The sequence below is a fragment of the Falco punctatus genome (assembly GCF_963210335.1).
Source record: "Falco punctatus genome assembly, chromosome: 7".
NCBI classification, from domain to species: Eukaryota; Metazoa; Chordata; class Aves; order Falconiformes; family Falconidae; genus Falco; species Falco punctatus.
The window spans coordinates 29,148,491-29,161,194 of NC_137587.1; the positions used below are offsets into that span (position 1 = coordinate 29,148,491).

The window sequence follows — 12,704 nt, forward strand, 5'->3', positions numbered from 1 at the left end:
CACAGGCATGCATAAGAAAAGGGAGGAAATGTCATATTTTAAATCCAAGTTTTATTTTTTATTAATACCATTTTTGTCCTTCCATCTTTATTTTTCAGCAGACTGGGGGCAGGAGAAGTTCCTTAAATTATATCATTGCAAAATCAAGTAAATTGTGCTTAAAATGCATCTCCAATTACTGCATAAATTCTCAATTTTAAAATTAAAGGATGCACCTGTGATCTTTAATGTAGCATTATAACAGTCTGTTACTTTTTTCCTTTGTTTTAATCTTTTGCAAAACAAAATCTTTCTGAAATAATATCTATCCCAGTTTTACCTACTTACTTACAGGTGCCTTCCCACCATTTCTCTTGAAAGTGTATTCTGTACAGAAACTGCAGCTGTCCTTATGTTGGATAGCCTCTGGGTATAATTCAACAATCCGTCCAAGTCTGAATTTCAAGTTATCAACTGAAAAGTATGTTTTAGAAAATGTTGGGAGACTGGCCAAATCAACGTTTAACCAAACGTAAAAAGTGATTTTTGGATACAACACTTTTTTTGTCTTGGGTTTTTTTTTTTTACTTTACAAACACAAAGAATAATCTTCACTAAAATACTATCTGGCACTTTATTAATCAAATCATTGATTGGTGGACTTACAAAATACAGTTCAGTATAGTATAAACAAAGAGCAGCAGTGAGTCAATATAAAGTGAAAACCTGTAAGTGAGCCTTTTGGCACAAGCATAGGCAGTGGAAGTAATTGGGCTGTCATATTTTTGTGCTAAAAATGTAGCCCTATTTAAACTTTACGTAATTTGCCAAAATATACATTGATTTCCTATGCTTCTTTATACAACAGCAGAGAATTCTTCTGTTTCAACAATTAGATGTCCTCTAATGCATTGTGAGGATGTTAGCCATTTTAATGGTATTTCTTTAACCATCAGGATATATCAATAGGTGACAGCTGGCAAACAAGTGCTAAGGGTACCTATAGAGGGTTTTTGCCACACAGTAATAATTGCTGTCACTGTTGCCATTAGGAAAAAGCTGATTGTATATCCTCCATTTGTGGAACTGCTCCAAAAATTGTTCTGTTGAATTCGGATGTTCCTAGGTTGGGATAAGATCCAGCACAGATTTGAAGCAGTCAACCTTGGAGTACTCCAGGTTTCCAAGGAGGTAATGGCAAGAGTAGAATGTGGTCCTGTGCTTAGTAAGCATCTTACATTAGAGGAATGTAAGAAAAAGAAGCAAGTAGAATTCTCCTGGCTTTGCCATTGTTATAATTAAGAGTACATAAGTTCAATTACTTTCATAATGCATAATTTCTTTCGTAATGAAATATGACTCTTGTATATGAATTTAGTGTAACATACATACATATGTATATAAAAATATAATAACCCTTGTAACTCTGACAAGGTCAATGTCTGGCTAGATTATAGGCTAAATACATGCTAACCAGCTTTGATGTATGCACCTGACTTTCTATTTTCAAAAGTCTTCATTCATTAGCATTCACTTTTTATGCATTCTGTTAAGTCTGGTGTCTTTATTTCATCATTTTCATTTTTCACATAGCTGCATTTATTATTATTTAATGCTACAGTAGAGCACAGAAACTGTTTTCCATTGAAACTGTGCTTTGTGCATGGTAGAACCAAAAAAGAAGTAAAAATAATTCCTCTAAAACATATATTGCATGTTATGCATTTCTTAAAACCTCTGTGATTTAGTTAGTGTCATTGAGCTGACAATGAAACTGAATAGCTATAATCGGTCTTTAACCTGACTGGCCTGCTCTTTGACTGTTTTGTATGTGGGTTTAAACGCACAAGAACATTCTTTCTCTGTTATATCTAGTTATAAATGTAAAGTTACTGTAATGTGAGAATCTGTTATGATATGTAATGATCTGTGAAAGTTATCTCTGTTGTGCTTACCTAGATTTATTTACTGACTTTTAAAAATAATCTGTGATTTTAATCAGATAATATTTTGATCACAGAGATAAGAATATTCCATGTAGAGCCGTGGGTTAAGCTGTGATAGATGTTTATGGTGCATCATGCATTTCTCTGCTTTTAGCAGAAGACCTAAGAGAAGCTAAGGAGCAGGCTTATTTTTAGAAGGTACTTCGGATGGAATCGCTAGCAACTGAATTACTTCAAGGACAGTACTTTATCTCTTACAGTAAAGTAGAGGAGCAGGGAAAGCATAAGGTGTCCTGGGGACACCTGGACTTCTCTTCTGCTCCTCTTTTTTTTATGTAGCGTAGTAATGATGGTTGACCTCATGTGTGAAAGTTAATCAAAACAGGATGATAAACTACACATGGATGCTGAAAGGGCTGCTAGTTTTGTGTTTGTGTGTCTTTGTGAATATGTAATTTTTAAGCAAATATTTAGAGGCTTACTTAGACTGAAAAGCTTGAGGATGGATAAGCAGCGTATTTGTGGGTATCCTCTCATTCATCTGTCAACAAATTACTTATACTCCTTCTTTAATGAATTACTCTTAAAGTTTTCTCAGAATAGAAAAGGCTGTTTGACAGAGTCTGGAAAATACCATGACACCTGTGCATGGAATGGCACTACCATGTAGTCTTTCCAACTGCTGCCACAGATGGAAAGCTGTATCCATCCTAGTGGAATCCTTAGATTTTAAATTTTATTTTTCTATACAAAGCTGATTTGGGTTTTTAAACACTCATCTGAGTGATTCAGCAGGGTGAACTGTGTTAAGCTCAGTATGACTTACCTCCGAAGCAGGAAAACCTGAATTGAGCTGTCAGTGAGTAAAATCTCTGATTTGAGCAAGATGCGGTATTTCATATCCCATGTTCAGATAATCCTATTAATAGGCATTATTGGCTGCTAACAAATTTTTTTAAAGAAATCAATCCATGCAAAAAATCATTTGGAGGAAGGCTGCTCTGTAGGGGTGTGAGTTTTCTGTTTTAACCATTTGAAGTATGGTTGTCATTGCCTTGATACTTCAAAATCCCTTTCAGCCTGTTTTTTGAGACTTTTTTTGATTTCTTAGGAATGACAGTTATGACCATTGGCTTCTGCATATGAAATATAGATTAAGAAACACCATGAACCATTTCTAATCTCCCATGTTAATTTTGTATGCAGCACACATGTGGCTGTGTAAATTGCCTACTCAAATGGCTTATGTTTAAAGATTTATTATACCATTACGATATTAACAGCCAGAAAAGATGTATTGTGCTTGAATTAGTTCTGTCAGAATGAGAGATGTAAGTGACTAAAGAAAGCAGAAGAACCTTCTGAGCATCAAAGAAAGATGTTTTCATCGGGAATGTTCAGTACAGATTTCCTTTCAGGCTTCATAGTGGCAGTCACCTCTCATGCTGGTTGTTTGAAGCTACATTTCCATATGCACGTTCAGTAATAACCCTTATTAATAACATCACAGTATTTGATGACAGTGGGAACATAATGCATTATACGATTGAATACACTCCCCCCCACACACACACACAAAAGGAAAGAATTGTAACAGGAACATAGTTTTGAATGAGAAAAAAGGTTATTATTGATGCCAGTATGCAAACTGATTGTACTCATACAGGTCTTACTTGTTCACATATATGTGTGAATTTTCTCTCTTGCCTTTCTGAATTCTTACCTAATTATCAAAGTGTGTATTGACATGAAGAGATGACATACAGTCACTCATAACCCCCTTGTAAAGGCAGCTTGTTGTGTACTACAGGAGACCTTTGCTCTGTCCAGACTGCAGAGAGCAGGTGCTCAGCCCACTTTTGAAGTGGCTTATAAATGGGGCTGTCTCAAGTTAAAGAATCAGATGCTAATTTATTACAGCTTCTGTATCTTGACAGTGCAGTTCAAAAAGTGTCTCTGATCTCGTTTTATGCTGATAGATGAACTTTCTGTTGGAAGACCTTTTCATACAAGAATAAGTTAATTTCAAGACTTAAATTCATCTTAGTGTAACTTTAGTGACCCCAGTGAGAGGTGCCTTTGGACCTTTTATGCAAAAATAGATTTGGCAAGCTTTGTTTTCAGTTTGTTTTTTATGAGGCAGCTGATACCTCAGTGGCTTTTGACTTGAGAAACTAAACTTCTTTTAGAAAGTAAAAGTAACTTAAAAATCTGGATTCTTTCTCTGTTACTTCTCTTGCCCATCAGATGACAGCAATATGATTTGATCTGCTTTTACTGAACTTTCTTTTCCACAAAGTCTATGGCGATTTAGGGGTCCTTTCCATACAAGCTTGCTGCAAGTAATATTCTGTTTACCCCAGTTTTGTGACTAACAAAATTGAAACATAAATGTAATTTATGAAAACTTTTTGGAGGGGTTATTATTGTTGAAATGTATGATTGAGTAGATTTTTATCTTTCAAAACAAATTACAGTGGATTGAATGGATAGAATAGGAACATAGATTGGTAAGCAAGGTAGGTGTCAAGATTCTTGACTCCAAATTACATTAGTTATAGTTCTTGATAGTGCCAATGTCCAAAGCTGTGATACTTCCATGGAATAATTGGGTTTTTAATTGTATCTGAAGAATAGAGCAAAGTATCTTTAAATCAGTGAGTTACTGCATATTTGTAGCATGTTTTTCTCTCTTCTTTTTCCCCTCCCCCACCCCCCCCAACTAAACATCTGATGTTTCTATAGATACAGATTAGAAAAGAAAAATGAACATACTTGCTTATGGTTAACTTGCCTATACAAACACAGGTGTACAAATAATTTTTGAAAGCTTGGTGTTGGTGACAAATTGCAGACAAACACCGTTCTCTGACACTCCTTAGAATTTTTTTGAAGTCACCAACATAGTTCCTTGTTCCTGATTTCTTTGTGTATCTGGAGGCTGAACTGCCTACCTGTTTGGGCTGTAAAGGTTTACCCCAGGATAAGGGCTTCAAAAGACATTCTTCTTTCTCAGTACTTGAATGAGTATGTCTCAAAACTGACAGAAATGCAGTTTGGGTTTGCCTTTCGATCTAGTCACTACCTTAGCTACTTGGTCTGTTCTGCTTACGATACGTTTGAGGAGGAAAAGAAAAGAACTGCCGTAAGCTTCCTCATACATAAGAAATGCTTAAATTTAGGATATTTACATGTTTACCCTGTACATTTGTCTTGGTTTAGGATCAGCTCAACTGCTTCCAAGGAATAGAACATGTGGCTTTCATGAGGTGTAGTTGTGTAATTGACCAATATCACTTAATATATTTTGTTATTATTATTTTGTATATTGCAGGTCACCAGTCATCATATGTTCAAAAATGCTTCTAAAATCCGATCTATATTGCAGCTCCATGAACTGTTCTAGTCTCTGAGAGTAAAAAGTATACAAGAAAAATTACGCTGTTGATATGATACATGCTGAAGGGTATGGAATTAGCTTTTCAAAACATCTATATAGGTGGATTCTGAAACTTTCCAGTCTTATCTGTTTTCTATAGTGCTGAGCTACCACTACAAGTACTTTACATGCAAACAATCACACTGGTAAGCCTTATTATACTGCTTGCTAGCACAGGCATTTGTTCGGCATTGTTACTGTGTGTTATCAGTTCAGCATTTAATTATGCTGTAGTAGTAAAATAAAGTTGGTTCACATGAGACATCATCAAGAAGGGCTTATTTTGGCTCAGCTAACTGAAAAAAACACAACAACCTCTTTGCATTAGGCACTGGCAACTATGGACATTTTGGGGTACTGGAGTAGCACAGATAAGTCTAACTGACATGGGGGTATATTGGAATTGTGAAGGAACTATATAGTATGACAGCAGTATGATCTGTGACTTAATTTTGCTGACAAACTACCTGCATTCTTTAATATTCCTCTAAATAGCATTTACTACATGCCATAAAATATATATTCATCATCTAGAGTTTTAATTTAAAATATGAAGGGGTCCTGAAAAGGAAAAAAATGGAATAGTGTAGATTCAAAGCAGTGACAGTAGCAGTGTTATGAGAAAATGCAGCATTTATACAGTAAGAGTCATTGTTTAGAACTTTGAAGAATACCAGTTTTAGGATTTGAATGATAGAATAGAAAAATCAGTGTATATTTACAAGCTATACTATGAATTACACAGGGTAACATACTATGCTATATTTTACTAGTAAACTAGTAATGTATTACTATCCTGTACTGTATATTAGTAGGTTACAATGTCATGAATTTCCAACAAATGTGTAAGGATTTCCAAGTTTGGTTGGTTTTTTCCCCCTCCATACCTCCCCCAGTAGGAGACCTCAAAAATCTCACAAGTATTGATTATCTTGGAGAATTCCCACAGGTACTTTCTTTTACATTTGATTTTGCCACTTTTGTTGGAGTTTAGTCCAATGTCCCCAGTGGTGGGGAAAATCACACATCCAACCTTCAATCCACATCTTAATCACCTGATTATTTTCAAAAAGTGAAGCATTCTTGAGGATTTTCTCCAGGTTTATATTGTGTTCAGGCAATGAAGCGCCACTGGAAATCCTCTGAATCCGTGCTTCGGTGTTAGTCTCTCAAAATAACTTCCGCGTGGATTAATTATAAGATCAGGATGGGCTGCTGGGTGAATCTGTGAATCTTCGCAACTGGCAGTTAGGGTTGTATGTCATAAATAAGTACGTATCACAGCATGTGTTTCAGTCCCATCACACTGGATGCACTCTGTCTCAGGCTTTTTATAGGGGAGCTATTCCGTCAGTGACTTCAGTAACGTAAGGCTTCTACATAATTTTATTTGTTTGATAGGAACATAATTGAGATGAATGAGACACATATGAAAATCAATTTCCCTTTCTCCCTTTTTTGACTGCAGAGCTTTATGGCCTGTACAGGTCTCTCCTTATCCTCCTGTTCTTTGTTCAGATGGTGGAGGTACATCAACAAGTTAATCTCTGTTAGCCTATCTGAACGTAAACATCAGGTTTGTTAAAAATATGGTCCTCAACTGGCCTGAGAAATTGAATTTTCTTCCTAGGAAACACCAACATTCTCTTAAATGTTGCAGCACTTAGTTGTTGTTGATATGGAGCTATATGAAGTGCCTGAGTGTAACTGGCTACTTAGTTAAAACTGAATTAATTCGGGTTTGTTAGCAGTTGATTTTGCTTTGGGTTTTCTCAGGTGTCATTTTAGCTGTTATTTTGCCTTGTATTATACTGATTGCGGAGTATGGCAATGAGATTTTCCAGAATAATGCTATCCTGAGCTTGTCTCCCTCGCTGTTGCAGGGCCTAGGTGCAAGCTCCGTCTCTGGGAGTTGTACGCTAGGTAGTTTGAGTACGTACAGTGTGAGTCATCTCTTCTCCATCATACAGTCCGGTGTAACATTGCATACATAGTTTTATGCATGTGGATGAAATGAGTTTATACAACATTTTGCTTGCTGTTAGGCTTCTGGTTTAATCTGCTAATTCTGCAATATGGCTGTCCTTGGAAATTGTAAAATGTCATACATACTTTCCAGGGACTGACAGAATATTCAGTGGGTGGCTGTATCCTAGGTAGGAAAAGGATATACAACAGCTGTCTTGCTAAGATGCTTCCTAACTTTTCAGACACACTGTAAAGCATGTTTACTAGTGCATATACTCTGTCCAGGTATTTATGCTTTGAAGTTGCAAATTTTTCAAAAGTCTATGACAGAAATAAAATGTCTATTGAATTGTTCTTTCTCACTTGGCAAAAAAAAAAAAGAAAAAAGCTCAAGTTGTCACTTTGATAGTGTTGCATTTCAGTGTTACTTGTCTTTGGCACAGTGTCATAATAAAATTCAGGAATAATATTGAATTTTTAATCATTAAGATATTACTTTTTTTCCCAAAAAAGCAGAAAAAAATAGCATGGTCTTTCCAAATAATTCATTCTGTAACCTTTCTCAATGACAGACTTAGTTTTCAAATTCTGATTTTTTTGTTATTAACTGTTTTCTTATCCCTGGCATTAAAATTATGTCTCTCGTAAGACCCAGGCTTCTAAAATTGTTGGAAAATTCCCTATCACCTTCCATAGGACAGATTTGTGTTCAAGGTCATCACTAGTCTCTGGTGTACTTGGCTTCCTCCTTATTAACTACTCTTAATATTTGTTGCAATGCTTCACTTCAGTGACTTTTTAACTTTGTGAAGATTTAGTAATAACCTTACAGATCTCAAATAGAAAGAGAAGAGATGCATAGATGAGCTTTTGCTGTAAGTTTTTCCCATTTTGTTTTGATTGTCCTGCACATCAATGAGATTTGTTCAGCTAGTTTCTATTCAAAATTTCAGATGGCTACTGAAAACAACAGTTAGGCTTTCTTATTAACTAAAGTTGACACTTGAACTTCAGCCTGCATACAAAGTAGACTTACATTGTGCTGCTTTCGGTGAGGAGTGGGTTAGCTGATCATAATTTTAGTCCATGTACTACTGATTTGTCTGTATTAGTTTGTTGTCTTAACTAGTAGCCTTTTAACTGTATCCTTTTAAAGTAACATTGATTGTTTCTGAGAACTGAGGTACATATTTAAACTCTAATGTGTTGAACACTTAGGAAGCAGGAGCAGTAACACCATTTCTCTACCATCACCTGCAATCGACTGTTCATAAACTCAGCATGTTGTTATCTGACCTGTTTAACTGTAGTGAGCTAACTACTTGCACTGTTGGCTTTCTGTAGTGTTAGAGGGAAAGTTTCACAGCTGTCTATGTACCTGCTGGGTTGAGAAACCGAAAGGGGAACAGGACAGAAACTTGACTTTGTCTGCTGGAGGACATTGATGGTATTATTATAGCAATTAGGACATTTCTTGTGGAGCAGGGTGCCATTACACAAGGTGTACAACATCCTGTGTTGTACAGCCCTTCCAAAGATATACGTCTCCCACCTGCAGGAAGAAAAAGGTCACACATGGAATAAACAGCTAGTTACAGTTTTCTTATTCTGTGTCTTTAACCACACAACAGTATTTTCCATGTTGGTCTAGCTGAATCAGTGAGCAGTGCCCCTTACAGAATATACATCTTCTAAAGATAGCTGGTGTGTGATATACTTTAAAGCTAATAGGATTTGGAGAGAGAGGCCACAACTCCACACTTGGTGAGAATATGTACTGTGAACTAGTCAGTAGAATAATTACAGATAATGTCTATGTTACCTTGCCCAGGTGGTATGAACAGAACATACCCAGATAAAATAAATTGCCTCAATGCAATGATTCCTTGACTTTTAAAAATGTATTGAGCCTTTGGACTAAAATGATTAAAACTCTTGGTTTGATGTAGCCATCAATATTCTGTAACAAAGCACCAATGTTTTGCTATTGAATCAAACCATTTTCTAACTACTCTGTTATTTCCAGCGACTAACTTTTAAGATCTGTTAGCACTGGGGCTGCTCTGAAACCAGTTTGACTTAACAAAAATAGAAAGTTTTTACATAGAAAATACCTTCAAGCTGGTAACAATAATAGCTGGGAGTACCAACTTGAGCAAAGATGGTAACTTGCAAAGCAATGAAATCTTGTTTTATTTTTTCCTAGAGTTTCTTGGAAGCAGAAGACAAAGACAGTCCCTTCCCTTGCGCTCAGCAGGCACAATACCTATCAAGAGTGCTGTCTCCTTACGGCAAGCATGGCTTGGTTCACTCCAGTCCAGTAAAATACACCAGAAAAGATTTTCAGAGTAAATCTAATGCATCTAACTCGAACTCAAGTGTCAGTATGTCAAGTACACCAAGAAAACGCTCTGGACTATCATGCAGTTGCTCCACTGATAGTTTTGTGAGCATTAGTCATTCCCAGAGGTGCAAAGGAAGCAACTCCAAAGAACGTGGTGGGGATCTTCTAGACAGGCACTCTGAATTCTTTACTGATAGCCGAAAACCTTTTACTCCACGCACCTTAATATCAGATGCTAAATCTTCCCTGTCAGAGTACAGGTATTACACTCCTGCTCGAAGGAAAAGGAAAAATCACTGTAAGCAGCATGTGGAAGCTCAAACGCAAACTGATGTGATCAGGTACAGAGATTAAAACATTATTTTGAAACCGTGGAATTTAGAGGTTATCATAACAGTATCTTTACAAAAGCAACATGTTTTGCTCTCATTTACATTTGCATAAAGCCAGAATAATTATTCTGAAATTATTTTAGATATGCCTTAGCAAAAGCTAGAACAGAATATGATTTTCCTTTTTTCACTGGCATATTTTGTTGTCTTCCCTCCGGAGGAACTGTTTTCATTTATACAAATTGGATACAAACTGCAACTAAATCCAAACTGTGGGATCTTGCATCTGCCGGGGATAGTAATTCCCTCTCTCTTTTCTTTGCTCTCTCTCTGGTGTATAGTTGTGCTTTCTGTCTTATAAAGAAGTAACTGCTATAAGCATGCAAGTAGTTCCTCACTGTTGCCCTTGTAGTCTCACACTTTCCAGTTCATTAATTAATACATCATGCAAAGGTCCTTTTTTTTTTTAACTCTTGAATGCAGCTCTTCATTGCATTCTTAGCATTTTAATCTAAATGCCTTCAGACATGTCCTATATGAAATATTTTATACAAAATTAATGTCCTTCTCTTGCATTGAACTCCTTTTTAGCAAATTAAAGTTTAGATTTAGTTTTGGTTTTACCAATACTACCTCATAAAGAAAAATCTTTTCTCTTTTGTGTCCTCAGTGCCTGCATGCCTAATTCTGGTTTTGTCCTAGAACAAAGTATGAATTTCATAAGACTGGAATTATGATAGCTTTAGCTCCATGTTGCAACTGTTTTTCTGGCTGTGGGTCATACATTTTCCTGGTGCACTTTTAATGTACGTAGGATCATCTCCATTCTCAGTTCTGAACAATTACTTTGGATAATTCAGCTATCCCCTGTAAATTTGCAGCCAAATAATGGACTTGGATCACCTATTTATGACTGTTATCATTCTTCAAAATGAACTATAACTTAGTTTTATTATGTGAATGGAAGCTTGGCAGATATTTTCTAAACCGTCCGAGACATTTTAGTGCTAGGTCCTGTTCAGATTGATGGGAAATTTCCACAGTGGCACTGGTGTTCTCATTCTGCATATTTTAAAAGTAGCTTTCCTGGAAATCTATCTTTAAATCTTGTAGCTTTCGATCTGCAGACAGAGCATCTGAGAGAAAAGTCATGACTGAACAGCAGAAGATCACATTTAAGGTAACACATCTATCAGTCATCTGGGTACTCTCGCACACCCTTCACCATCGTTTCGAGTATATGCTTGATCTCTGCCACAGCAGTATACTACTGATTTAAGTTTAATTTTCTTTATTTTCGTGAGATGAATTAGTTCTGTAGAGGAGAGGGAGTTTCAGAAGAACAAGTGGAAACAATAAGAAAAAATACTAAGGCATGGGAAGAGATCTTAGGATATTGCAAAATCTTAATTTTTTTCAACAGTTTACAAGTGCACTATCACTTACATATCTGTTAAGTTCATAGATAATTGGTACATTTTTTTTCAGCAGAAGAAGGTACCTCTTTTTCAAGGAATTTTTGCCTTCATTTTTACATTGGATAAGATATTCCAAAAAGCCCTCAACAGAAGAATTGGAGCTAAGGAGTTCCTTGCTCTGAGGAGGCACTCAGACCAGTGGGTGGTGAAGTTTTCCTTGATACTGTGTGCTTTCTGTCTTGCTGAATGTATCTGGAATGCTTTAATGAAAAATCACACCACTTCAGATTCTACAAGCCCTTAGTATTTTTTTGTCAGTCACAGAAATGTTTGCATCCATCATTTCAAGTTGAATTTAAAGTGTTTGTGACAGTTGAACTTAGTTTTTCAGTTATTTGGTCTTTCAGAAATTGCCTTAGTGTTTGGTAGTTTAAGATTATTAAATTATAAAGATGATACAGAACACAAACATCTTTGGGAGGCAGAGGGAAGCAGGTGAAGCACCTGAAATATTTCTTAAGACTTCAAATCTGAAGTTATTTTGTCTTAATTTGTGCTAATATTTGGATGGAAAGAGTTTGATCAGAAGTTAGGTTCGTTCTTTAGGCTTTATCTTGTAGCCATTGTACAGATGAGTCTTTAAACAGCCAGCCCTGTCAAACATAAGACAAGTACTTGAATAACTGTGGACTTTCTTTCTCAATAAAGGCTACAGGGTCAGAGTCTTCATGTCTCTAGCTTACTAAGGCAAATAATTATGCTTTACTCATTGGAGGAGAGTGGTGAGAGAGAGTATGTATTTATAACTTTCCCGAAAATAGAAGTGAGACCCCCTGCATTGATCTGCATCTGACCTCATTAAGAAAAAGTTAAGTGATTATTTAGAAGGCTTCACTTCAGTTCCAGGAAGAACTTCTGATTTCATTTCACACCTGTCATATCCAAGTTTTTCTTTGGCTGTTGTAAAAGTGATGGCAGTAAGTCATGTAGCTTTACAGTGGCCCTTTCAGAGTATTACCATTTAAAATGCAGATAGTCAGCAACTTTACTTTCCATCAGATTTGTGCAAGCAGCTCAAGAGATGTGGTTTAGAGTGCTGGTTCCTGGTTTTGCATACCAGATTTTACTCCTGTTGGTGACATTGACCCCCTCTGGCTTTCAGCAAATTCATCTTTGACGTACTTGTCAGGGGAGAAATTTTACTCATCTCCTGTTGCTCCTGACTAAATTTTTGGATGTCAAAGCTGATGAGCCTTTGCTGTCTCAGTTTGTCCGAAG

At 36.3% G+C, this 12,704-nt stretch overlaps 1 protein-coding gene across 2 annotated transcripts in view; it reads left to right on the forward strand.

Moving 5' to 3' along the window:
- SPATA7 (spermatogenesis associated 7) overlaps positions 1-12,704 on the forward strand; it is a 42,084-nt gene that overhangs the window by 24,081 nt on the left and 5,299 nt on the right. For both annotated transcript variants that reach the window (XM_080395110.1, XM_080395111.1), the window contains 2 exons: positions 9,539-10,017; positions 11,122-11,188. In XM_080395110.1, the coding sequence (XP_080251236.1) occupies positions 9,539-10,017; positions 11,122-11,188 (546 nt within the window). The remainder of the gene's footprint in view (positions 1-9,538; positions 10,018-11,121; positions 11,189-12,704) is intronic.